General features: G+C 36.4%; 3 protein-coding genes across 3 annotated transcripts; all 3 read left to right on the top strand.

The window, feature by feature from the left end:
- Window positions 1–3,546: 3,546 nt before the first annotated feature.
- adgrg4a (adhesion G protein-coupled receptor G4a) lies at window positions 3,547–13,905 on the top strand. Its single transcript, XM_079479573.1, has 27 exons — window positions 3,547–3,671; window positions 3,855–3,934; window positions 4,319–4,942; window positions 5,066–5,163; window positions 5,248–5,306; window positions 5,431–5,479; window positions 5,573–5,604; window positions 5,683–5,834; window positions 5,916–6,008; window positions 6,330–6,401; window positions 6,916–7,001; window positions 7,078–7,142; window positions 7,233–7,378; window positions 7,466–7,592; window positions 8,441–8,550; window positions 8,637–8,841; window positions 9,109–9,274; window positions 9,629–9,775; window positions 9,865–9,984; window positions 10,118–10,163; window positions 10,247–10,350; window positions 10,856–10,977; window positions 11,214–11,482; window positions 11,568–11,664; window positions 11,768–12,048; window positions 12,238–12,339; window positions 12,452–13,905. The coding sequence occupies exons 2-27, from the start codon at window positions 3,862–3,864 to the stop codon at window positions 12,619–12,621; spliced, it is 3,615 nt and encodes a 1,204-aa protein (XP_079335699.1). The 5' UTR covers window positions 3,547–3,671; window positions 3,855–3,861; the 3' UTR covers window positions 12,622–13,905.
- vgll1 (vestigial like family member 1) lies at window positions 13,346–18,509 on the top strand. The gene is made up of 4 exons (XM_079479574.1): window positions 13,346–13,515; window positions 14,542–14,744; window positions 14,830–15,222; window positions 15,323–18,509. Exons 2-4 carry the CDS (start codon window positions 14,558–14,560, stop codon window positions 15,361–15,363), a joined length of 621 nt encoding a protein of 206 aa, XP_079335700.1. The 5' UTR covers window positions 13,346–13,515; window positions 14,542–14,557; the 3' UTR covers window positions 15,364–18,509.
- A 1,181-nt stretch (window positions 18,510–19,690) lies between these two features.
- tmtops3a (teleost multiple tissue opsin 3a) lies at window positions 19,691–24,722 on the top strand. Its single transcript, XM_079479178.1, has 4 exons — window positions 19,691–20,204; window positions 21,759–22,087; window positions 23,456–23,689; window positions 24,051–24,722. Exons 1-4 carry the CDS (start codon window positions 19,823–19,825, stop codon window positions 24,129–24,131), a joined length of 1,026 nt encoding a protein of 341 aa, XP_079335304.1. The 5' UTR covers window positions 19,691–19,822; the 3' UTR covers window positions 24,132–24,722.
- Window positions 24,723–25,835: the final 1,113 nt, after the last annotated feature.

Genomic DNA, 25,835 nt, shown 5'->3' with positions numbered 1-25,835 from the left:
ACCCCTTCATTATTTTGACATATTATAGATGATTTGAGACAATCAGAGCATTTATTATGTATTTGGGGATAGTGGATAAAAGTTTTAAAGGAATGGCCAATTGATGCTCATTAAATCATATTTATATATAACTTAATTATAGGCTAAATTGGTAATAAACTACAATTTAAGTGAATCACTTATCTTTAAAGCTTTTATTTAAAATGTGCGATTTTGTATCTGTTAACATTAGTGTGTCCAAAATATTTCTTGTTTCACCTAATTTTCTATCCATTTTTATAGTTCTGGTGTTATAAAATGTCCCTTTCACAAGAAAAAATACAAAACTGTACCTTTAAATGTACAAAACCCTTTGGTGGTACCTTAAGGGTTCCTCTTTGTGACTTCACGGATCATAATTGAACCCTAAAGGCCGATTGAGCAACATTAAATATACAATTAAATATTTAGTTTCACGTTAGTACCTTTTTTTCTGACGTGTACCATGGTAAAATTACACCCTTAAATTAGACTTTTGTAAAATAGATGCGAAGAAAACATGTGGAAAAAGGGCTGTGCATGCTGTAAGAAATACTTGGCATTATGTTCTTTCACCATTCCTGTAGGTGCTTTGACAGTATGAATGAGAAACTGATAGGATCAGCAATAAAGCTGTGGTCAACCCCTCCCTTTAGGCAAACGCTGTATTCCCCTTGACAGTACTGCTCTCGGGCATCTCAGACTCATTCTATCCATAGCTTGCACACTCGTCGTTCATATTTTATAGCAGCCCGAGCCTGTATCAGTTTCAGATACTAAATAATGCACCAGCAACTGCGTTATTTAACACGTAAGCAGACAATAATGGATGTGCCTGTGAGGGAATGGCATGGGTTTGAATACAACACAGTAAATATGAAGCCCTGGCCTAGTCCATACCATATAGAGATACAAAAGAAGTTATAATCTCAGGATCACATGACAAATGCGACTATGACTAATTGAGAGTGGAACACAAAACTGGTTTAACAGACTTGTGTGACTTGAACTACTGCTGGCAGTTTTTACAGCATAGGCTACACTAACAATGAGAGGGTCAAATGTTATGTGCTGTAGCATTAATTTGTTTTTGTACACGCTTTTAGTATTATGCTAAAGGCAGTATAAAGTTATTTGAAGTCAGATTTGCATTATCATTATGATTGTGCTCAAAATAGTCACAATTGCCATGGAAAATGAATCAACACTTTGGTTCACATTATTTTATTATATTATATATATATTATATTTATTATAATTATATTATATTATTCAGTTATTTTCAGAATATCACAGGTCCAAAGAAGGATAACAGTAAACAAATCAGTAAAAAATTCATTTCTATATCCAAGTCATAATTTTGTTGACAAACAAGTAAGATCTATATAAATATACGTGGAAGCCGGCTGAACACTGCCGTGTAATGTTTGACAGTCTTGTGGTAAATTCCTCAAAGCTTCCTGCAAAAATATCCTGATTCAGAGGAAATGTTGTGATAGAGAAAAAAAAACAGCTTCCCCCTTGTTTTCAAATGAACTCTATTGAAGCACCAATTAAATCAGAAGGTGATTCATCTCTTATCTATAAACAATTGTATGGCAACGACAACGATTTTAGAACTAGAGTCAAATGAGTTAATGATTTTGACTCCTAACATTTTCTATAATAAGGTAATTTATTTGTACAAAAGGCTAACCATGATTTCTATAGCTTTGTATAGCACTTAACTTAGATCATTCATCGAGTCATGATGAGCTCAACTTCTCTTTACAACTCTTCGATTAAACAAGTAAAAAGATGGGTGGAGACATAGATCCTTTAAATGTAATTGCGATATTCTGTATTGCAAAATACAATGAAATAATTTGGTGATTAAGCACAATTCATATTGTCATTGAATGTGTAATGAAAAGAATGTCTGGGGGAAAGAGAGCACAGTTTGTGTATTCAATTAAGTGTAACTAAATAATGACTAAATGTAAAACACAGGAAAGAAAACTGCATCATTTCACAAGGACTTTACACAATACACAAAAAGCATCAAATGATACAATATGGCGCCCTCATGTGACATTTTAAGTGATAGCCCTGGATGTTAAATAAATTATAACAGAAGACAAGCAATAGTTGTACCAGTGTTAACAACAAAATGTTTATTGTTTTATAGGCATTAAAACCAGATAAAACCTATTTCCACTTTTAAATTATGAATGGGATAGTTCACACAAAAAAGAAAATTCTGTCATGAATTATTCATCCTCAGGTTGTTCTTTGTTTGGTTAAATACAATGAAAGATATTTAGAAGAATGTCAGCAACTGAGATTAATGAGACACAATTGACTACCACAGTAGGAATAAAGTAATGTAGGCTACACAAAATATTGTTTTGCTGAACACAAAATGAGATATTTTGAAGAATGTAGGAATGTAGGAAAGCAAAAAGTTCTGGGGCACCATTGACTACCATTTTAATTTTTCCTACTATGGTAGTCAATGTTGCCCCAGAACTCTGAGCTGCCAACATTCTTCCAAATAAACAAAATAAATTTATGCAAATGTTTGCTTACAACTTGAGTTACAAACTTTCATTTTTGGCCAAATTATCCTTTTAAGGTACAGACAAATATTAATAAACAACTGTATGTATTCAATAGTTTCTACAAGCCAAGTTTGTTTTTCTATGCATTTTTGTACATAAATAAAGCCCATGTTCTGTGATGTTGTCTAAGAAATACCATAAACATTTAGCATTTTGTCCATTTCGTAACATGTCTCGTTTTGTGATGATTTAATCTTACCCTCTTCTGTGAAGTTTAAACATGGCCTGCAGAGTGAATGATGGTGGCATATTTCCAAGATAACAGACAGGCTGTGACCATAAAATTTATTATTACTTTTTTTAAAATGTAACATTTTTGTTTGAAGTATATTGGACAAGCTGATTGTGATCTAAACACTTGAGTTAGAACATTGCATCAACTGTTTGATTAGGGTTGATTAAGAACATCCTGCAGGACACTTACTGTACAGCGATCATAAACATATGTGGTGATGTCTATCTAATGAAAACACACAGCTTCTTTCTTTAATGACAACATTAATACCGAAATGCAGCACGTTTTCTTGTACCTAAAACCTTTTTATTTAGCAAGGGTTGTGCCTTTGGTAAACAACTTTCACGGTGAACCTTTAACCATGCCAGGTGTGTCTCCTCCTGTTTTTATGAGAGATTTATAAACTGCTCCTTAGAAATCTCCAGTCACATCTCCAGTCTAAGAAATCATCTCCAGTCACAATAATTATCTGTCTGATAGTCTGAATGATGTAAACAATGAGAAGCTCACAGACTTATAACATGGAAAGATTGAACTAACTTTAGTTTATAACTAGTTCTCTTCAAATTCCTTGTTGATGTGAACATGGATCCTTTATGTTTATTACTCTCTTTATGATTAATAAATAACTTATCAACCGGAGAGTGGGCGTGGATTTTTTTCTCAAGTGAGAGGAGGTCCAGCGCATAATATATAATAAGGATAGTATACTCAAAATCAGGGCCAAATCTACACTAGGCTGTGTTTGTTATTTTTCCAGAATTTTTGGTTTTGTTTATATCTAAGCACATTTGAATCCAGAGACATGCCAAAAGACAGTAAGTATGTAACTCGCAATGAGCAAATTGATTGTAAACTTTTCTTACCTTTAAAAATAATATAATGAAAGATATTTCCTTTAAAATGATGTTATTTTTCAAATTTGATCTTTATTACTCTGTATATAAGACAAATGTGATGACACTCCAACAAATATATTTTTGTCTTTTATTTTTCTATAGACTTATCATGCATATAATTACAAAATACCTGACTGTGACTATTTACACTTGGATTTTTTTCTCTTCTCACATTCATGCAGGTAAAATAATTCAGAATATTACTTTATTATTATATATATTTTAATATGAAGAATGTGGTTCCAAAATTAGATAACTCATATTTTTTTAAATATTTTTATTTTTAATTTATTGTGTTTGTTAGCTGTATTTTTTTAGTTATTATGTCTTAAATCAAAACAAACCAACTGCAGTTTGATTGATATTAATTGGAATGCACAATAAAAAAATATTTTTCCAAAATCTCATTTCGGAACCAAACTCTTCATATTATCATCATTACTTCTTGCATTTTGTCCAAGGGAAATTTAACCTATCGATGTATTATTAATATGCAAATACAGTTCATTAAATTGTTCCAAACCCAGATTACAAATTAGGTTTTTAATCTGTATTCTAACTTTTAGCTGCACCCAATTCAAGCCTATGGGGGAGGAAGGTGAACTTTCTGAGTCGATCCTGTTTTTGGCAGCTGAGTAAGAGTCGTATGATACCCGCTCTAGAGGAACTGAGCGTGTGTGTGGACCTCAAGAGAAATCTTAGTACTTCTGAATGGACAGCGTTTGACTACAAGGGCCCCGGGGGACAACAAGTGGAACTTGGCTTGGCTGGGGTCGGGGGCAATTTAAAAGCCTCAATTTTTGGGCAGGAATGGATAGTTGCATATGATCTGCCCTTGCACTCCTGGCACACGGTTTGTCTTACATGGTCAAGTCACGCTAGACTTTTCCAGGTGATCGTTGATGGATCTAATTACACATTTCATTTAAATGAAACGTTTCCAAGGTTCCTTGCCCCAAATGGAACCCTGACTCTGGGAGTGTCACATAGTTTTGTTGGAGGTGTAATAGATTTTGAGACTGGTAAAAACTTGCTTGGGGATCTGTACCTGTTCAGAATGTGGGGAGAGCAGTTGAGTGCTCAGCAGCTGGAGGCATGGAAATGTGTAGATGGGAACATTGTGATGTGGAGAGAGCAAGACTGGAAGTATCAGGGATGCCCACCAATGCCAGACGCAAGTTTGAAATGTGGTAAGATAATATTTTCTTTCTCTCTTTCTCAAGATGTAACCAGTATATTTACAGGAATGAAAAAATAAAACTCATGTAACTCATGTAACTCCAAAAGTTTAATGAACTTTTAACACATTTCAGAATGGTCAAAATATCAAATTAAAATGAACACGTCTATTACACAAAAGACCAATAAGTACAACACTATGAATGAAATGAAGGAAATCGTTTTTACCTGGGTAAGATTGTGTTTTTTTATTACAGGTTAGCATTTAATCTATAATAAAGCATTTTGTGTTTTAAATTTGTGTCCAATATTTCAGCTTAGGCATGTTTTCCCTCAAAGCATATCAGTGCATTCTTTATTCCTATCACATTTAAGGTAACACTTAAACATTTTTTGTTTTATTTAAATAGAGTTTTGCATAATAACATGGCTCAAACAACTTGTACAGTCACCTGAATATTATTTGTCTTATTTTTCATCCATCTGTGATCCAATTTAGCTCTCAAACTATTGGTGGTTTAAATCAATACATTAATGAGGACATTCAGGTGCAGTATTACACAACATTACACAACACTTTACACAACAATGTCTCTTAAATGTTGACATATACCGTGGTTATATTATATTATGTCTTATAGGGTAGAGGAAATCATTCAAACAAGAAGCAATGGTAATTTCCCAAAAAACACGTTTCATGTCAAATATGTTGACAGTACGTGAACTCTTTCCAACCCTACTGTTGTTCAAGGTTTGACTGTCTGGTGTTTGTGAGAGAGGTACCTGTAGCTGATGTAAGTGAAACAGAGGCTGAGATTCAGAAGCTCCTTAAACCTGTTTACAACTATGACAAAAACATCATCCTAAAAACAGATCCAACATCTATAAATGTCGTCTCAGTAGGTGGGTGGGTGTCTGTGTGGTTGACTGTTTTTGTGACAGTGTTCAGCATATTAAACTTAATCAGTTTTTTTAAATTCAAAGCCCACTTTCCCAATGTGACTTTGGATCCTGCTTTGACTACTGCTGTTGCTACCAAGAATCCTGACACAGAAAATACACACATTGTAACATCAGGTCAGTACAATCTCACACAGTACATTTGAAAAAGAATGGGTTTGTTTCGACTCAGTGTTGGGTCAAAAAATGAAACACCCAACCCGGATTATAAATCAACCTATGTTGTTTAAACACTTTGGGTCAATTTTAAACCCAACTCTGGGGTTAGTCCCTTTTTGACCCAAACACGGAGTTAAAAATAACCCAGTATTTTTATAGCGTAACAACTATTACAAATGTTTTTTTAAACAAAGACAGTTACACTTACACCATTTAAATGTATTAAAATGTTAAATAAAGGTGTATAATCGCATTTTGTCTCTGCCAAATCACCTGTAGTAACTCAGACATCATTACAGACAAGGGAAAAGGAAAATACAAGGTCTTCAACTATTTTAAAACCAGACAGAGGTAAATAAAATACCAGCATGATATATAGCTCAACCTTTTATATTTTGCATTATTATATTAACCAATAATTTCCAGCTGAAATAATGTGTTGCCCTAAATCATCGTTTCTTTTGCGCTGCAGTGTTGCACAGAAAATTAAATTATTAAATGCTGCATTGTTCTAATTTCGTAAGTGATGATAAGCCAAATTACTATGACGATTCAAAAAGCTTTAAGCAGTTAGACTTTTGTCAAAAGATAAAATGATAAATAAAGATTACACAGACAGAGTTTAGACTTTGAACTCATTGGGTCGGTGCTCATACTGTAGGCTTCAGAAAAACATGGAGGTGGGCTCTTTACACTTAGACCTGCTGTAGTACATATCTCCTAATTTGGCCTCAACCACGCTTTTAATACTGTGACATTAAGTTTTGCTTTTTGAATGGCCAAGCATAACTCACGTATTGTTTTTGAAATGCAAATCTTAGTTTTCAGTAATTTCAGTTTTAGTAATTCACTGATGTTTCATCAGATTTTGTAGACACTTTCTTTAGAGTCTATCTCAACCTTACAATGAGCGGCAACATCACATCCCCCCAAAACACACTACAGCAATGGGTGAGTAAAGACACAGAAATTATTTCTAAAAGCCTTGACCAGAGCAGACCTTTGCATTAATGTGCTTCTTCACCAGCTTCAACAAACACTGGGAGATCAAGGAATGGAACCATTGAATCTGATACTAGCAGGATTTCCAAAGTATTTGTCTCAGCCTGACCATTTACATTTTAAATGAATACTTCCAGAATGTTTTTCTGCTGTATCATAGTAACATTAAATGGTTTTCAGGTACATCAGCAGTTTTCATGTTAAAGCTCCTGGAAAAGTGGATGTCATCCAGACACAGAGGCTGATTTTTGATCTGTTAAGAAACGGATCCAATGATTTAATTACTATTAAAGTTCCAAATTATGAAGTCAACGTCCTCCACATAGGTATTCTGCCATTTTTTATTAGCAATGCTTAGCACTCATGTTAGATTTTACATGTAAAGTTTCCATGCATGTTATATATTTATGTAGAACCGGGTCTTTGTCCTGAGGAAATTACGCACTCAGTGTATGGTATATACATATGGCCTGACATGACGGCTCAAACCACATATTCTATGGGATGTGTGAAAGGCAAGGAAAGTGCTACAAGGTTTTGGTAAGTACTACATTTAAATATAAAACAATTCATCTATAAAATGTACTGAATTTAATACTGTTGATGTGACCTGTGGGAGTTCAAATCTTTTGTTATCAGATCTCTGTTTTAGAGAAAATTATACTGGTCTCTATAGAAACAGTTAAATGGCTTTGCTAAGATAATACTTGCTTTCCATCCGTGTATCTTGCGTCATTTTGCACACAGTCTATAGACACAATCTTGTGCCGGCTTTATTAATATGTCTTATCTTAGACGTGGGAAGCAATATCCTTTAATTTAATAATAAGGCATATATTGGACAGACGCAGCCTGACAAACATGGATTCTAACTGACTTGGATGGCTTTGTCACTCACAGACCAAAAAAAATGTATTTATAAAGCACAATAACAACAACAGTAGTTGACCGTTGTGCTGTAGTAACCTTGCTTAAAAGAAACAAATAAATAACAAACAGTTTTGACCGCAATGCACTTAAAAGGAGAAAATCAAAAACAAACACTGATAGGTGACAGATCCTTTATCGAACTTGAGTGCAGAATCGAAAATAACTCCCAAATGTTTCACAGACAACTTTCTGCAGTAGTCCAGATCTCCCAGGTTACAACCAGGGGCTCCTGGAGACCCAAACACAATGACCTCTGTTTTGCCCTCATTTAGATGTAAAAAGTTTGAAGAGAACCAAGATTTGGTATTTTTAAGCATAACAATGTCAGGAGAATATGTTTATAATAACAGAATGTAGTAATGTGATAATAGAACAGTTATCTTAATAAAAGAGGCATAAAGTAAGTTCTCCAACAGGTCTGAGATTATAATCTGTCACATTTTACACATTCCTTTTAGTAAATTAAATAAGGAATCTGACAGAGCAGTTTGGGACCCACCAGACATGAGCATGTGCACGACGACTGTATCAGATTTTGATGATCTGACAAATATTGAAGTAACAGCTAGTAAGTATCAAATGAGTCTATATATCAATACAAATTTTTAGCCAAAAGCCAATATTTATCTCTATCTTTGATGCTTCTTTCCCCAGACAATTCAGAAGATATTTTGAATGTGATCGAGGATCTGTTGAAGGACGAGAACAGTCTGACTGATGTACAGCTGGACATTATTATTGATAAACTGTTGGCGGTTACTAAGATCGCAACCTTGACCACAGTGCTGGCCAGCAGCATTACTAATATACTTTCAAATATCTGTGAATATACAACCGACCTCGGCCAAGTCACCAATGAGTATGTATACTGTACCTCATACATAAAGTTAAAGGACAAAAATATGTATTTTTTCATTAATTGAAGTGAAAACATGAACTTCTATAAATATAAGGCTTCCATTTAGCAGTAGCATCATTACAGATTATATTACAAGAATAATAATTTATTTAAATGAAGATTTAATGAATTACCATGAATTAACAAATATTCTTCTTATTAATGTAATATTGCTTCCTTTAAAACTATTTTAATACTTAACGTTTCTGTTCATCCCTTTGTTGGCAGAATACTGTTTATCACAGACCTCATGGGAGACAGAACTGTGTTCACAGGATCTTATCATAACATGACAGCACCTTCATTGGCACTGCAGCTGATAAACCCAGACACCTCACAGTTCCACGGCCTCACATTTGGAGTGTCCTCCTTTCAGACCGGTCTCATCCCTGAGGTGAGAGGCAAATACTATATCTAACGCTGCATGGCACCAAGATCATTAAGGAAACTTTAGACTATTAGCGAGAAATAGAGGTGTGATATTAAAATGTCACAGTACTTTTACAAGTGGTTATTTTCACACAGCAAGGTTGCTTTGTCTTGTGTGGCGAATGTGAAACAAGGGTTATATTAGCACAATTTATATTTCAGGTGTGATACTTTTAGGAATCGACATGAATATTCATATATAACACACACAGTAATAATGATAATCTAAATGTGTTCAACCTATATTTTCTGTCAGCTACAGTTCAAGTAAAAATAAAAGGCCAATGCTTATAATAAGCATTTTCTAATTTCTTTGTAGATATATTTCAACAGGGTATTTTCGGAGCAGACAGACACAGCAGATGTGGCATCCATATCTTTACCTTCTACTGTAGAGAACTTTTTCCCAAACAGTGAAATACCTCGGGTCCAGTTCCATTTTTATGGCAAAGAAAATCTCTTCCAGGTAAATGTAATAAATAAAAAGTAAATGAAACGAATAAAATAAACTAATGCTTATATAGACTAATAAAATGTAAATCTTTTTTTTTCTAGAACACTCCAAGCAACATGATTCTGAATTCTTACGTTGTGTCTGCCAGTATAACCAACGCCACAGTGAGTGACCTTGATATTCCAGTGGTGGTCAGGTTCCAACATCTTCAACAAAAAGAGGTCTGTGTGAACACAAGCCAACAGTCTTTTGTAAATAAATAAGTTGTACTATGCCTTCCTCAACATGTGTAACTTAAATATACAGAAAACCTCATCTAGATTGAATTTTACTAGATCTTTTCTCTCATTGCAGGATCAGGCCATTGTCAAATGTGTCTACTGGGATTTAAATAAGAACAGTGAGTAATGTCAAGCAGACTTTTACAAAGACACATTTGTAAGTTCATGTGTGCTGGACAGTGAAGGTTTGTGTGCCTGATAGATGGAAAAGGAGGATGGAACGATAAGGGATGTGAGATGAAGAGGTCTAACGCCACTTACACACTGTGTTACTGTGATCATCTCACACATTTTGGAGTTCTTCTGGTGAGTTCACACTGTGTGCACTGACATCAGATCAGAGTTTCACTTCATTTTTAGATGGGTGATTTTACATTTACAATTAGTCATTTAGCAGACGCTTTTATCCAAAGCGAATTACAAAGAGTTCGGGGAGTCTTAAAATATACATCTCATAAAAGAGCAATAATACATTAAGTGCTTATACAAAGTCACTAGTTTTAACAAAAGCTAGACCACTACCTGTTGAGAGAAGGGGGTTAGTGCACTTTGTTGTCTTTTTTCTTTCATTTGTCTGTCAAGTATTCACAGAAGAGGTGTGTTTTGGTTTGTTTCTGGAGCCGTACAAGGTCAAAAAATAAAAACCCAACCATTTGTATATTAATATATTTCATATAAGAATGACCCCAAGTTTCCATGAAACATCTGCGAAAAATAAATGAAAAAAATTACATTGTAAGATGTGCATATTTACATAATACATGTCTACATTTTTTTGTTTTAATTGTTTGACTGTCCCCTTGTCTTTCAGGATATCTCTAAAACCCCAATAAATTCAGAAGATGAGAAGATTCTATCTGTCATCTCTTATCTGGGTAGTGGCATATCTTCCATCTTTCTTGGAGTCACGTTGCTTACCTATATGGCCTTTGAGTGAGTGCCACAGTAAACCAGAACCATTCTGTTTGATTCTATAAATGAGCACCGAATTGTTTTTAAAATTGAACATGAATTGACAGTATTTGAGATGAATAGTTCTCCCAAAATTCAGTTCTTTATATCTGGGTGTAACGTTCTGAATGCTCATAATACAGATGGAAAATGCAGTTTTCATTTGATTTACAGTATTATGCCACATTGTTCTTTTCTTTTTTGATGTTCTAACACAGGAAATTGAGGCGGGACAATCCATCAAAGATCCTTATTAACCTCTCAGTGGCCTTGCTAGGGCTGAACATGTTTTTTCTGGTAAACTCCTGGTTTGCCTCTTTTAACAGCGATGAGCTATGTATTGCTGTCGCTGCCATTCTGCATTACTTCCTCTTGGCTGCCTTTACCTGGATGGGACTAGAGGCCATCAATATGTATCTGGCCTTGATCAAGGTCTTTAATGCATATGTACCTTCATACATCCTTAAGTTCTGTGCTCTTGGATGGGGTGAGACATTCAGAATGCAAAATTCTTTTTCAAAAATATTTGTATAGGATCTAGAAATACAAATTTCCTTAAATTGTGGTTGCAGGTTCACCTCTGATAGTTGTGAGTTTAGTACTTGCCATTGACACGGAAGCTTACGGCAACAGTGTTATCCGAACACCTCTTGAGAAATCCACTCCATTGTAGGTGCCATTTTTTACACGAGCGTCAATATTACAGCTGAACTATTACAGCCTGCATGCACAAATAAACGTCTGCATGTAATTTCCATCCCTACTCTCTCAGTTGCTGGATAAAGAATGATGTGATTTTCTACGCGACGGTGGTTTCATTCGTGATCCTGATACTGGTCTGTAATATTGGCGTGTTTACCGTGGTGCTTGTGCAGATCCGCAAAATGCGGGTCAATAAGTCCACCAGCAGCAGAAAAGGACTTCTGCATGACCTGCGTGTGGTGACCAGCCTCACCTTCCTGCTGGGACTGACCTGGTTACCAGCCTTCTTTGCTTGGGGTCAAGCCAAAACACCCCTCCTATACCTGTTCTCCATTCTAAACAGTCTTCAAGGTAACAGTGAGTGCTCCATATGCCAAGGTAGAGAAGGTTTCTAATGCAGTGTGTAATAGACATAATGCAGATTGTTAAAAATTATGCAATATTCTAATGTTTAAAAACTAAGATAATATATTATTTTTAGATAGCCATTAGTATGGTATATACAAGATCTTTGGACCAATGCAATGTATTGTATTTCAGGATTCTTTATCTTCCTGTTTTATTGTTTGATGAAAGACAATGTAAGGAAACAGTGGAGGATACACCTCTGCTGTGGAAGATTCAGAGTCTCTGAATACTCAGGTTTGGCTCAGATATGTTCTAAAATGTTTAAAAAAAGGAAACAGCATCTCAAATACAGCAGCCTATTTGAAAAAGAGAAAAACATAAAAAAGATGTTTGATTTTATCACTAGATTGGAGCCGCACTGTGACATTGGGGGCCAAAGTAAAAGGAGGTCAACAAGTATCACAATCTATAAAGTCAGAGACCACCAGTGACAGGAAGATATCTGACTGCTCACACTCAGGGTCCAGTCATGATCAGGTTTGCTTGACGCAGAACATGAAGAAGTCTTCTGTGTAATATTTTCTTTCTATGGTAATTTACAGCATATATTCATTTTATTATAATAAAGTTTTTATTGTAGTAGGCATTCTCACTACTTATTAAATTAGTATTAAGCATATAGGCTGTCACTACTCAGTATATACGTTTCTTTTTTCATTTATTTCAATCTGCCTTCTTGTGCATTGTTTTGTTTTTACCAAAACTTTGGACATTTAGCAATGGTATTTTTGTTTTACAGTTTTATTTCGAGCACAAAATATGTGTTGTTTAATAATGTAATCTGTTACGAGGGGTGTCATTACAGAAAAATGTGTTAATCTTAATATAAAATGAAAACACATACAACTTTTGTTTAGAAATGGGGAAAGGTGGTAATGTTTCAGTATTCAAAAAGCAGAATAGCAGTATGCCTGTTCTTTAGCAATGCAAAATAATTAAAAAAACATATAGTTCACAATACTGTACAGTAACTGGGTTTTGATAACATTTCATGTGGTTGTGTTTTTGGATTAACATTAATTGTATCATGATAAAATTATTGGGGCATTAAAGATATGTGACGATTGTAAATGTGATTATCAATTATATTTGGAATGTCTGCAGAAAAATGAATTCAACAACATATGCCCTGAAGAAACATTAGTTTTGTGCCCTCTTTGCAGACAATGAATTGACGGTTTAATGGTCTAACTTGTTTTTGCACATTCTACTCATACTGGTTAAAGTGCAGAGATCACGCCCCAACATATACAAGGCAGAAAGTAAACTAGTTTCTTTTAGTCAAACTTTTTTCAAAGAGAAACATCAAGAAAAGCAACAGTTAGACATTTTGCAGTGTCTTTTCTTTCATGGAACAGGTGGATATTGCCTTTACCTTATCAATTGATTGTATAGCAGACTCGTTGCATGGTGAGTAAAATCAGTTTAGTTTAATTTGTGGTTATTACTACAACAATTAAGTTCAACAATAGCAATAATTTTATGCATATTATTAAGTATATTGAATTAATACAATATTTACTTACTGTTGCACTTTTTATTAGCCTACTTTTTAGCCTATTTATTTATCAATTAGCTAACTATTTTGTACCTCACGTATGGTATAATGTTGAAGTGTATTTTGAGGAGATGTTTAGCTGAACAAGGAGATGCAGGTGCATATTTAATGTACTGTATATTATTATGCTTCAAAATGAAAATCAAAATGCAATTGCATATATGGTTTAAACATTGTGTTTAGCAACCGCACAAATAAAAAAAAACATTGAGTTCTTTACCTGGCACTGTAAGCCACAAATCACAGCTGTGTAATATCTATCTCACTCAACGTCCATAATGCGGATATGTACATACGTACATGTAAAACTGTTGATATGAAAATGTTGCGTTAAAGATACATTTCTATTCAATAACATTCACTTTTGTAGGGTTTACATAATGCAGATCGGCTGATTCAAGTCACTTTATAATATAGTCTCAAATAAAACAGACGTAATACAGTTAAATATGATATTTTACATTTACCATCTATTTCGTAGACTTATATACTCTACACTTGTCAACTACTCCCTATTTAACTAACCTTAATATTTAAGTCAATATACATAGCTGCTGGAATTCATAAATAGATAAGTATTAACATTTTAGTAATTATAAAACATATCTAATGTAAATCTGCATTGTCCACCTCTATAGCCATATACTATGGCCAAACATAGTTTCACCCCTCAGTAATATACAGAGATTATGTAACAAAGATAATATAACATAGAAAGTTATGGTACATTATTGGATTTTCCTCATTAAAGAGAAGAGTTGATTTAATGCAATGTTGACAATAATCAGTCAATGCTGTCAAATAGATGAAGTGATTTATGGCTGTACTAACTTAGCAATATGCTATACTTTATGGTTCACTAACACATGGTACCTCAGTACTTATAGATCACTGATGGAGGATCTCAGGAACCAGGTAGCTGAGAAGACTGAAGAGCAGTCAGGTAGTGTGCTTCTCACCTACTTTCAAGGAGACATTAGCAGCATGGTGGATGAACATTTCACTCGGGCACTCGGCAAAGCAACTGAACCAAAGGCAGAACGCTCTAAAAAGAAACGAAACCAGAAATCTGCTCAAAAAAGTAACTCTTCCTCTTTAATTACATTTCACACATAACCACTGACCTGTTTGTATACAAGAAACCAAAACTCTTTTTGATTTTTTAGATGATTCAGATCAATGGGAATCACATCCACAAGCAACATTCCAGTCCATGTTTTCTCCAGAAAGACTCCAGCGAGGAACAAGCAGCAATCTTCTATCAAGCCCTCACGGGTCATTGAATCACCCTCCAAACAGCACCCTCGTTTGGCCTGTGGGTTCTAGACAGAACATAGGTCTGGCTCTGTCCCCCATGTTTTACCCCTCAGCTGTATCCACTGAGAATTTGAAGGTGGCAGAACACCAGTACACTAATTCTCTGTTAAACTTGCTTCACAATGATCAACCTGACCTTGGCTCAGTTGTGGTGTCCCCATCCAAACAAGAGCAAATATCTGGATGGACTAGGTATCCTGAATTCAGTAACCAGATGAATACTGATATCTGCCTTGATCCTGGTATGCTCTTATCTGCAGCCTATAATCTGTTACACCAGTTTGTTTAACATTTCATATTTGTTTCACTATGTTAATTATGTAAATTCTGATTCCATTTTAGGTGTTCAGGTGATAGAAAAGAAGAATCTTTATTGGTATTAAATGAAGGTAAATAGAGATTTTAATGAGAGGACAAAGTCTGTCATCTCTTTCGCTGCACAAGTGCCTTAAGGACTTTGCAATGGTTAACCCCGAGGCTTCTGTGGGCAACCGGTTCAGAAACAAGCTCTGCGTGTACCACAGAAAGAAGATTGTACTAAAGATTTGCTTCAGGCAATTTGGTTGAAGACATTTTACACGTACACGGAAACTCATGGAAACAACAGAATAATCTGTATTTTTCTACTGTAAATGTGACAAATTCAAATGACTTTTATGTATATTAAGGAATCACTTACCTTGTGAAACTGGGAAAATATCTTGTTGTTGGAGGATTTTACAGCACAGGTCAGACAGATTAATGATCAATCCTGTTAGACAGCCTGGTCTAGGCTTTAAATAAACTTTGAAAAATAAGATTTGTTGACTTTAACTATATACTGACATCTTATTCTATCCAGTAGTCTTAAGGCTATTAGCAGAGTATTCCTTCACTTCCATATTAAGTTTACATCAGTGCTGACAACTCCTGATTTTAAGATTACTCTTCATTTATCTGTGTGTCTTTAAATGGTGAAACGCACATTATCTGCTCGAAGTATTCAGCAGGCCAAAACACCCTTGCCGTACTCCCAGAGCGGGGTCGGCAACCTTTTAACCAAAAGAGTCATTTTGGGCCCTCTCCCGCCAAATAAAATTATTTTTTACACAAAATATATGTAACCTTTAAATTATTATAACACAGGTTATGCATGCAATTTATACATATTTGTTCCTGGCAAGAAGTGGGAGTGTTGCAATAGGAGAGTAGCGTCAGTGTTGCACGCGTTGCATAAGTTAGATTTTTTTTCGTGGAACTTTGGTTTTGGCTTTTCATTTTGCTGCGTTTGAAGAACAGCCCAAAGAAACCACCTACTCTCCGCATACAGACATAATGCGTTAACCTTATGAGAAGAGCACTAGCCAGACCGGATTTAAACTATGCAGCTGTCACGGGATGCGTGGAGGAAGTACCCAATTGCAAGGCAGCGGGGTGAAGGGGTTAACAAACAGACTTTAATAAATACAAATCAAACACCCACGATGGGGAAAAACACTAACCAAACTAAATACCCAAAACAGAAAACAACCACTTTCCACATGGGGGAACTTAACAATTAAACACTGGGTAATCCTTAACAATACATACAGCAGACCGGAACATGAACAAGGAACTCTACATACAGGGCAGGAAACATGTACAACGAACAAGCACAAGACAATAGACAAGAGGGCATTATATAGGGAGACTAACGAAGGAGATAACGCTGGGCAGGTGTGGGTAATGAGACACAGGAGGAAAGCTATACTAGGAGCGAGAGGGCCGGGGTCAAATGACGAGACTGGAGAGAACGCATATTATGTCCTGATTGACAATAATATGTTTCTCTCCACATAAAACACGTGGGTCTGTCATGATTCTGCCCCTAGACCAGAAAATCAAGACAAGAGAAGGCAGAATCATGACAGCAGCTAAAGACCTAAAAGTTTGGTTTAAAGACAAAAAATGTACCAAGCAGAATGTTTTCTCACCATTCCATTTCTAAGACACGCATAGTATTCAGCGCTGTCTCACATCTGTCAAATCAGAAATAAAGTCGCTGCTCTCTGTATGTTTTTCTGTCATCTCCGGTCGGGCCCATATGTACATTCCATGCACTTATTTTGTCTATTCGAAAGAAATATATTAAAAAGCAAAATCATTTACTCAGCCAGTGTGTATGGCTGGGTAAGTGTGTTCAATTTTTTCAGATATTTCTTGAAGAAATCAGGAAAGAAGTGATCAAAAGTGGACAAAAAAGACGAATTACAGCAGCAGGTGTAAATGGGTACTGTATGTGCCTCTTTCATCCACTTCGACCAAAACGCATCTTATAAAGACTGCAGGGAGCCGCAGCAGGGGCAGAAGAGCCACATGCGGCTCACATATCTCATACATACGTTGCATTAACGGTCTAAATGCCGGCACTGATAACAACATGAACTTGTCACAGTTCATGGATCCGTGTGTTCATTCCTGCTTGTTTGTCTCGTGTCTGTTTCTGGTTAGCTTTGCCCTAGCAACCAGGGTGCTTATTAGCAATCATCTTGGTGGCACCTGTTGTACATTGCCGGCTGCCTATATCAGCCGTGCAAATCCCCATGCTCATTGTCAGATCGTTGTTCACTCATGTTTATCGTCACTTTATTTTCTTGCCAGAGCTGTCCAGGTATTCTGTCAGCAATTCTTATCTTGAGGAGGAATACCAAGTTGCTGTTTGGATCTCCCTTTGGTGATTGGACTAGTTAAGTTTACCATTGGATCTCTGCATCTGGAATCTACTCACCTTCTCAACATCCATTCACTGTCTTGCCTTTGCTCACTTTATTTATTATAAACTTAGTTACACTTGCTATTGGATCTTGTGTTCTCTTCACCATGACCGACCGAATGGATCCAGCAAGTGTGGTGGAGATCAGAGACATTTTTACCAGCAGAAACGCTCCCATGGGACAAAAGGAAGAACAGATCTTGGCCACAGGTCGTGACGTTCAGGCCTTAGTCATGTCGGGCAATCACTCTGAGGACATCTTTTTTTTTTGACTGACTCTCCTTTGTGCCAGAACACTCCTTGCAATCATTATCATGCTTGTTTGTTGTCTAACTGTTGTTCTGTTTCTGGTTCTATGTTGCAGGATGAAAATGCGGATCTATCAAACATGCCCGCTGAGTATCTTGACCTGAAGGGAGTGTTCATAAGTCTTGGGCAGCTTCTCTTCCTCTTCATTGTCCCTATGACAATTATCGAAGGTTGAACGGTAAAGAATTCATATCCTTTCCAATGCTCATCATTTGGTCCGCATGAGAGATGGGGATGACTGGAAAACCGAAATTAACGTGCCTTAACAGACTAATGCGGATTTGATATGAGAGTATTTGGGTTGAATTTTCAACAGTGTTTCTCGGAAATCAATTCCTGCACGTTTTAAATTGTGGCAACAAGGTTTGCACTATTGTTCCATGCCTTTTTTTGCCAGGCTTTCTCCAGTGGCTAATAAAAATGTCAACACTGCCCCCTAGTGGATGAAATTAACATTGCATTATATTCCATTAAATGAATACAAGCATGAAGTCTGTATGTTTTACTTTGAGGGACTCTTTAGCCTATTTCGGGCTAAGATGTAACTATCACACTCCAATTCATAGACGCAGATGGAGGAACAGCCATTTCCACAACCCTGCTTGTGGATTATTGATGTCCTTGCACTATATTTAGCCATTATCCATCTGGCAGTACACATGTCCTTTTCCAAATTAAAATGACCAAAGCCAAGGCTAATGTCAGACCTAAATTCAGACTCTCTCTGGTATTATTCAACACAATATTAATTTGCTTCATATTTCATTACAATAGATTTCGATAATTTAGAACAGCATTTAGATATTGCTTTGATAAACCTATAATACATAAATCTGACAAATATTAGAATAAATCATCGGGTTGCGTTTTATGGCCAAACAAACAATGTTTGTAAAACAATCTGATAACACTTACAGAGGATTATATGCTAGGTACATAATAAAGAAGAATATTTCTTTACTTGAAAAATGCTACAATACTCTTTAGGGGCTTTTATTTTTTTCTCAAACATAAAATTGGAGAGTTCTAATGTTTTGTCTGACTCTAGCTCAGAAATGTCAAGGGTCATACACAATAGTTGCACTTTATTTAATATAGGCTCAAAAGAAGGACTGCTGTTCATCCGCGGGAGACTGGTAACGACTCTTCTGGCATTTCAGACTGTCACTGTTATGTTTTCGGAACTTTTCTACATTCTCCTCTTTACACACACGTTATCTGTAATTGTAATAGTCTGCAGTGACACCTCCCAGAATCCCCAAAGCACAACTCAATTAGTGTGCTAACCTACAGGAGAGTCATATTTAATAGGACATGTTTCATTTCTGACATTTCGCAGTAGTATTATTATCTCACCTCTGTTACCTATTCTCATGATAATGTGCCATTTCTAAAACAATACAGTCAAAGATTAAATAGCTTCTATTAACTATTGTGAGTAAACTGATAACGGACCCCGCGGGTATCCACGGATTCAACCCAGCACCTGACACATTGCATTATTATACTGCCTGTCTGTGGAATTCTTTGTTGTTTTATGTATTTGTTTGCTTTTTTCGACACTGATTTAAAAAAAACTTAACTCAAATGTTATTCAAGATCGTGGACCGCATTTGATGCGTGAAAGTGAGTTCAGATGTGATGAATGTGGATGCGCGTCTCTCAGACGCACGGAGGTCAGATGTGGGGGTGTCAATGGTGGGCTTGCGCGTCAGTAAGGGAGAGAGCGATGTGAGCCATGGATCCATTCCTCATGAAAAGTAATTGTGTCAACATCACTTTACAAGTGGAGTGAAGCTGCTATGGTCGTCTACATTTGGAGTTTGAACATTAGCCACAAAGACACTTCTGCACTCAATCACAGTGCAAATGTCAGTTCAGCAGACCCCCCAGGAGCTCACGACATGGCGCCTGGCGTGAGCAGGACCGGGCACACGGTGATAGCCGTCTGTCTTGGATTCATTCTGGTGTTTGGGTTCCTGAACAATGTCTTTGTGCTGCTCATCTTCGCAAGGTTTCGCTCACTGTGGACGCCTATCAATCTGATTCTGCTCAACATCAGCGTCAGTGATGTATTGGTATGTTTACTGGGGACTCCCTTCAGCTTTGCCTCCAGTCTCTATGGGAAATGGCTTTTGGGACAGCACGGATGCAAATGGTATGGTTTTGCCAACTCGCTGTTTGGTAAGTTTTTATTCCACTGGAAAGATGAACGCGTAACAGGTTTCAGATGCAGACCTCACTTTCTTTGTAGCGTGAAAAACTAACGCGTGTCTAGGTTTCCTAATGTACGCCTAGTTGAATATTGTATGTAAGTGGGCGGTTGACATTTAAGGGTGGAATAGGGGAAACTCTTCGAGATCAGCTTTAGAGGAAAATGTATTGAGGGAATACGGAAGATGACTACTCAGAAAGAAACAACTGCAACTGATGCCTTTCCCTAAGAGACACCCTATCAGTTAACTTCACACAGTTTAGTAAAATAGCCGATCATTTTTATGCTTTCTTTACTTGCAAGTTGTAGTACTCTGTAGGTGTTTGTGTCATGCTGAGAACGAGTCATTATTTAGACAATTCGATTTAACATTGATTTAATATCAATATTAAAAGTATGAATAATAAATCAACAAAAGAACATAATGCCCCAGACAAAATGTACTTTATGTAAAAAACATATACTCAAAATAGACCGAAGCCGCAGCATCACTTCTGTTTTTATCTAATATAACACAATGACAGCTTTTCTCCAATGATCTGACATTTAAATGAAGAGCTTATTTAATACCTGTTATGCCTGGTTTCACAGACAAGGGTGAGGACTAGTCCCAGACTAAAATGAAAGTTTGAGCTGTCTAAAATGAAAATAAATTGCACCGGCATTTCTTTAAATATGGAATTGCCTTTGTTTTGTCTCGAGATACACACCAGTAATATTTTTATATAAGGTATTTTAATAAAAGGAACTTAAATATCCTGATTTATCTAAGGCAACGTCCTGACATCATTTTGAAATTGCTTTGTTTTGTGGTTACCAACACATTGTTAATGGGCAGATAAAAGTCTCTTTGTATTCTCAACTGTGCATTCGGTAATCTGTATCTTTCTCAAGTCACTATTAACATGACCAATGCTTACAAGATCATGTACTGTAAATATCAGTATTACCGACAGCTCCACATGCTGCCCGAAAACAATATTGTTACATTAATGAGGCCCTGTGAGCCTGTGGCTGCATAACACACGCTTTTCTGATGTGGTAGCTACTTTTATTTTAGGTTTTAGGTTGCTTGACAAACACCGAAACGGAAACGTTGAAAAGAGACCCATTGCGCTGTCTACAATTTGTGACTTACAATGGCACTTTAGATTTTTTACTGTAGGAACTGTTTACTGTAAACTGCCTTGTAAAAGTCAAATGTGGGTTTATTGTCATTTTTCACCTGCATGACAGAAGATAAGCGTGTTTCCAACAGACTATTTGACGTTTTTGCTTATCATGAACATTATTATTTAAAGAGAGAGTTCACAGAAAAATGTTCGCAACCTCTTGAAGTTTGACTTTCAACCGAAGAATGGCAGTACCGATTCACTTCTATTGTATGGACACAAAACCAATGCAAGTCAATGGGTGCTGCCATTGCTCAGTTACCAGCATTCTTCAAATATATATATTTTTTGTGTTCTGCAGAAGATGTTTTTGTGAACATGTATTCCTTAACGTATTGATTTACTTTACAGGAATTGTGTCTTTGATGTCTCTTTCTATCCTGTCATACGAGCGTTATGCCACCCTACTACGTCCCACCAAGGCAGACTCTGCAGACTTCCGCAGGGCCTGGCTGTATGTGACCGGATCCTGGCTGTATTCGCTGGTGTGGACGCTGCCACCATTCCTGGGCTGGAGTAGTTATGGTCCAGAAGGAGCCGGAACTTCATGCTCGGTCCAGTGGCAGCTGCGCTCGACCAGCAGCGTGTCATACGTGGTGTGTCTGTTTATCTTCTGTCTGTTTTTGCCCCTGATGCTCATGATCTTCTGCTATGGCAAAATCCTGCTCATTATCAAAGGGGTGAGCTTTCAAATTTCATAAATGTTTACAACATGTTAATTCCAACATATAAAATTAAATTCCAAAGTAATACCTGCATAGATTTAATAGAAAATAGAAGTAAACCACAAACCACTTTCTAGACAACAAAGGAAGTGCTTATTAATATTACATTTACATTTAGTCATTTAGAAGACGCTTAAAACACCTCTTTGTCCATCAATCCTCTCTCACCCCGGTGTTCATTTATTCTCTCTTTCATAATGTCACTGAGGAAATAAAACACATAAATCTTCATGGATGTATCGAAGCCGGTTTCCAATAAACATGTCAACCCCATGTTACCATGGTTGAATATCTACAGACAGCACATCCTGCTCTCCTTCACTCTCTATTTGTCCGTATCATATTGATTTGTCCAGCTCAGGGAATGAGAACAAAGCAAACAGGTTAGTCCGTGTTCATGAAGAATGACTCATCCAGGCATAAAGTAAATTTCATAAACACATCACTGTGTGAAGGAATATGTAATGAGTATTTTCAATGGGGTTGTGAGGCAGTGGGCCACCGGGGACTGCGAGTCTATGAATGAATCACCCTTGGTTGTATTTTTAGAATGAGGAGCCTGTTACTACTGGTGACAAGATGTAACATATTTATTTCACGTTTATTTTCCCCCATGAGTGCGCCAGTGAATGGAGCTCTCGGGTTCGTTTATAGTATAGAATTCGGATGAAAGTCAGAAGATGCATATCTTTTTTTGGCTTGTTTTTAAATAACACATTGCTAAAGTGCTCATAGACACAACAGAACAAATGACAGATGACGGTTAATACAATCTCATTTGATCCATTATGAAATACAAGACAGATGGAGCATGTAAAGTGTGTGTTTGGTGTGTGGGGGCCCAGCTCAACAGATGTCATCTGCCATCACTGCTGGTTGAATGTTCACACCCAGTGTCTGATGTGCAAGACATTCTTGTAAACACAGAAGATTTAGTAAGGAATAGTAGGAATAGTAAAGTGACTCCAGATGATAGAAGACACTGAGGGTTTAACATACATCACACATAGCAAGCTAATTTACCCTAGGCATCTTCATGTTCATAACTGAAAAATTCTAGACTTTTCTTCATTTTGCCAGTGAACATCATAGTAAGACCATCAATAAACCAGCTGTTTAGAATAAACCATCCTACATTTAGTTATTTAGCAAACGCTTTTATCCAAAAGGATCTAGGAATCGAAGTAGTTTAAGAAGTAGTTTAAACATCATGGACATTCACTGCAACTAAATCTTTATTACAGTTAGATGTTTTTTCCGCAGCCAATGCATGAGTAGAAGAGAGAATATATTAATGAACTGCATAAACGTCTTTACCTGCAGGTAACAAAAATCAACCTGCTGACTGCACAGAGGCGAGAGAACCACATTCTTCTAATGATTGCCACCATGGTATCCTGCTACCTGTGTTGCTGGATGCCTTATGGGGTAGTAGCCCTGCTGGCCACCTTTGGCAGGAGAGGTCTGATCCCTCCAATAATGAGTGTTGTTCCCTCGGTCCTGGCCAAGAGCAGCACCGTTGTCAACCCTGTCATCTATGTGCTTTTTAACAATCAGGTGAGGAATCCACACAGAGGCGTTGGGTGTAACAAACGTTGATCTGCTTCCCTTGCTGAACTGTTCCACGGAGGAGCGGCAAAGGCAGGAGCTTAAACTCTTCAGCAAGAATTTGTATGAAAACAATGAATAAACATTGTGAAATTTTTAGATTTCATGATCATCTACACAATTGAGTTGAGGATAGTATTGAATAGGCATCACTGAAGTTTACTTTGATCAGATTATGGATTATCAGGAGAACTGCTGAATATGTATTAGTTGTTTTGAAGTAAATTTAGTAATTATCCGTGTATTAATATTTAACGGCATATTAAGTCCTTTTTGATAAATTGAATGTCTCATTCATTGTCTCCATTAGTTCTACAGGTGTTTCCTTGCATTTTTGAAGTGTGAAGAAGAGCCATCTATTCATAAACAAAACCGGCAGCAAAGAAGATGATCCTCATGCACGCTGTGATGGGCTCTCGTGGAATCAGAGCTTCAGGGGTCCAAGCAACCACCCCCAGATGAAGGAGCAGCACACGCTTTCATCAGTTGTACACTACACACCCTGACACCATCAAAGACTGTCCATGTTCTTTACAGATCAGTGTTTATAATGTGTCATGATGACTATACAGTGATATTTGTCCTGTGAGAAGTTAAATCCAGTATGCAAAAAACTCATGCAACAAATTGCCTCATAGTTTGCCTTTTAATCCTTTAGAACATATTCAAACGTATTTATTAATTAATTAGCGATTAGTAATTAGAGATATCATTTATTTTAGGGCAAACTGGTTGTACACAACTTCTCACTGTATGCAGAACATATGAATGAAGATTTAACCTATAACCTACAGCAGGTGTCTTCTACTACTTTTCTTTTAGGGCCAGATTCCAAAAGTATAAATAGGATGCGGGCTAGTCTTTTTTACCATATCTTCATTTCTTCTGTTATTTTTGTTATTTATTGCATTTTGTTCCTTTTATAAGGTTTTTGTTGCTGTTACAACTTGCTGTTGTCATATATTAAAACATGCACACAAGTATGTTTGCCTTTTCGTGATATTTTATTAAAAGGGATATTGTCTTTTTAGTTTATTTTATAATTCTGTCATGAATTTTTCAACCTCAAGTTGTTCCAAACCTGTAGAAATTTGCTGTTGAACACAAAGGAAGATATTTCGAAGAATGTTAACTGAGATTTCCGGTGCACAATAAAATAGTCGAAGGTGCTCCAGAACCTTCATTTCATCTCTATCCTAAAAACAGGTTGTTGGTAGAAATCACTTTTATGCAGAATTGTGGAGAAGATATCTCTGAGTCAAGGATGGCATGGTTGTTTGAAACAATTTTCTTGGACAATCTAGTTGTCAGTTGTTCCTGATAATCAAAACACAATGTCAACAATAACACAACTTAGTGTTAAATTCTTTTAACTGAATACAACACAGATTCATGCCCTATTATTGACAAAGAAATCTTTGGTGCACTCTTGTGATGGGCTAGACACTCGCTTCATCTTCAAATGTACAAAAACACAACATCTAGATCACAACCAGAATATTCTCTAATACACATAATCTGATACTGATCACAGAAGCAATATTTAGGGTTCGAGCCCGTAGGGCTAGAAACCTATTGTATTTGTCTGTTTTATTAGGGTTCGAGCCCGTAGGGACAAAAAAATTTTAAGTGCTTGTCACAAACTTTCAAAGCAAATCCCACAAGAAATTTCAGTCAGTTATGTCACATAACTGGTATCCCTGCATTTTTACAAGTAAAAATACGAGTACATGAGTTTAGTATAGAACCCTGCCAAAAATATAACAGAAAATGGATTTGATGGTTATAACGGGAATTGTATTGTATGGATACTTGTTGTCTTGTATGTGATGGATTTTATTGTGGGAAACACACTACAAAGAGGCTTTTAACAGTGGTGGATGTGTACCATGTACTTGAGTAAAAGTAGAGATACCCAAGGTAAAATATTACTCAAGTAAAAGTAGAAGTGCTGCCTTGAAACTTTCACTTTAGTAAAAGTACAAAAGTATTTGCCTTCAAATGTACTCAAGTATCCAAGTACTATGATTTGTTGTTATGGCTATAATGTCCTATTATCATTTTTGTCACAAGACTCTTGCTTAACTCAATCTAT

The sequence above is a fragment of the Barbatula barbatula genome, assembly GCF_947034865.1.
Source record: "Barbatula barbatula genome assembly, chromosome: 18".
Lineage (NCBI taxonomy): Eukaryota > Metazoa > Chordata > Actinopteri > Cypriniformes > Nemacheilidae > Barbatula > Barbatula barbatula.
Note: the sequence above shows the minus strand (reverse complement) of the source record. Positions and strands in the feature narration are given on the sequence as shown.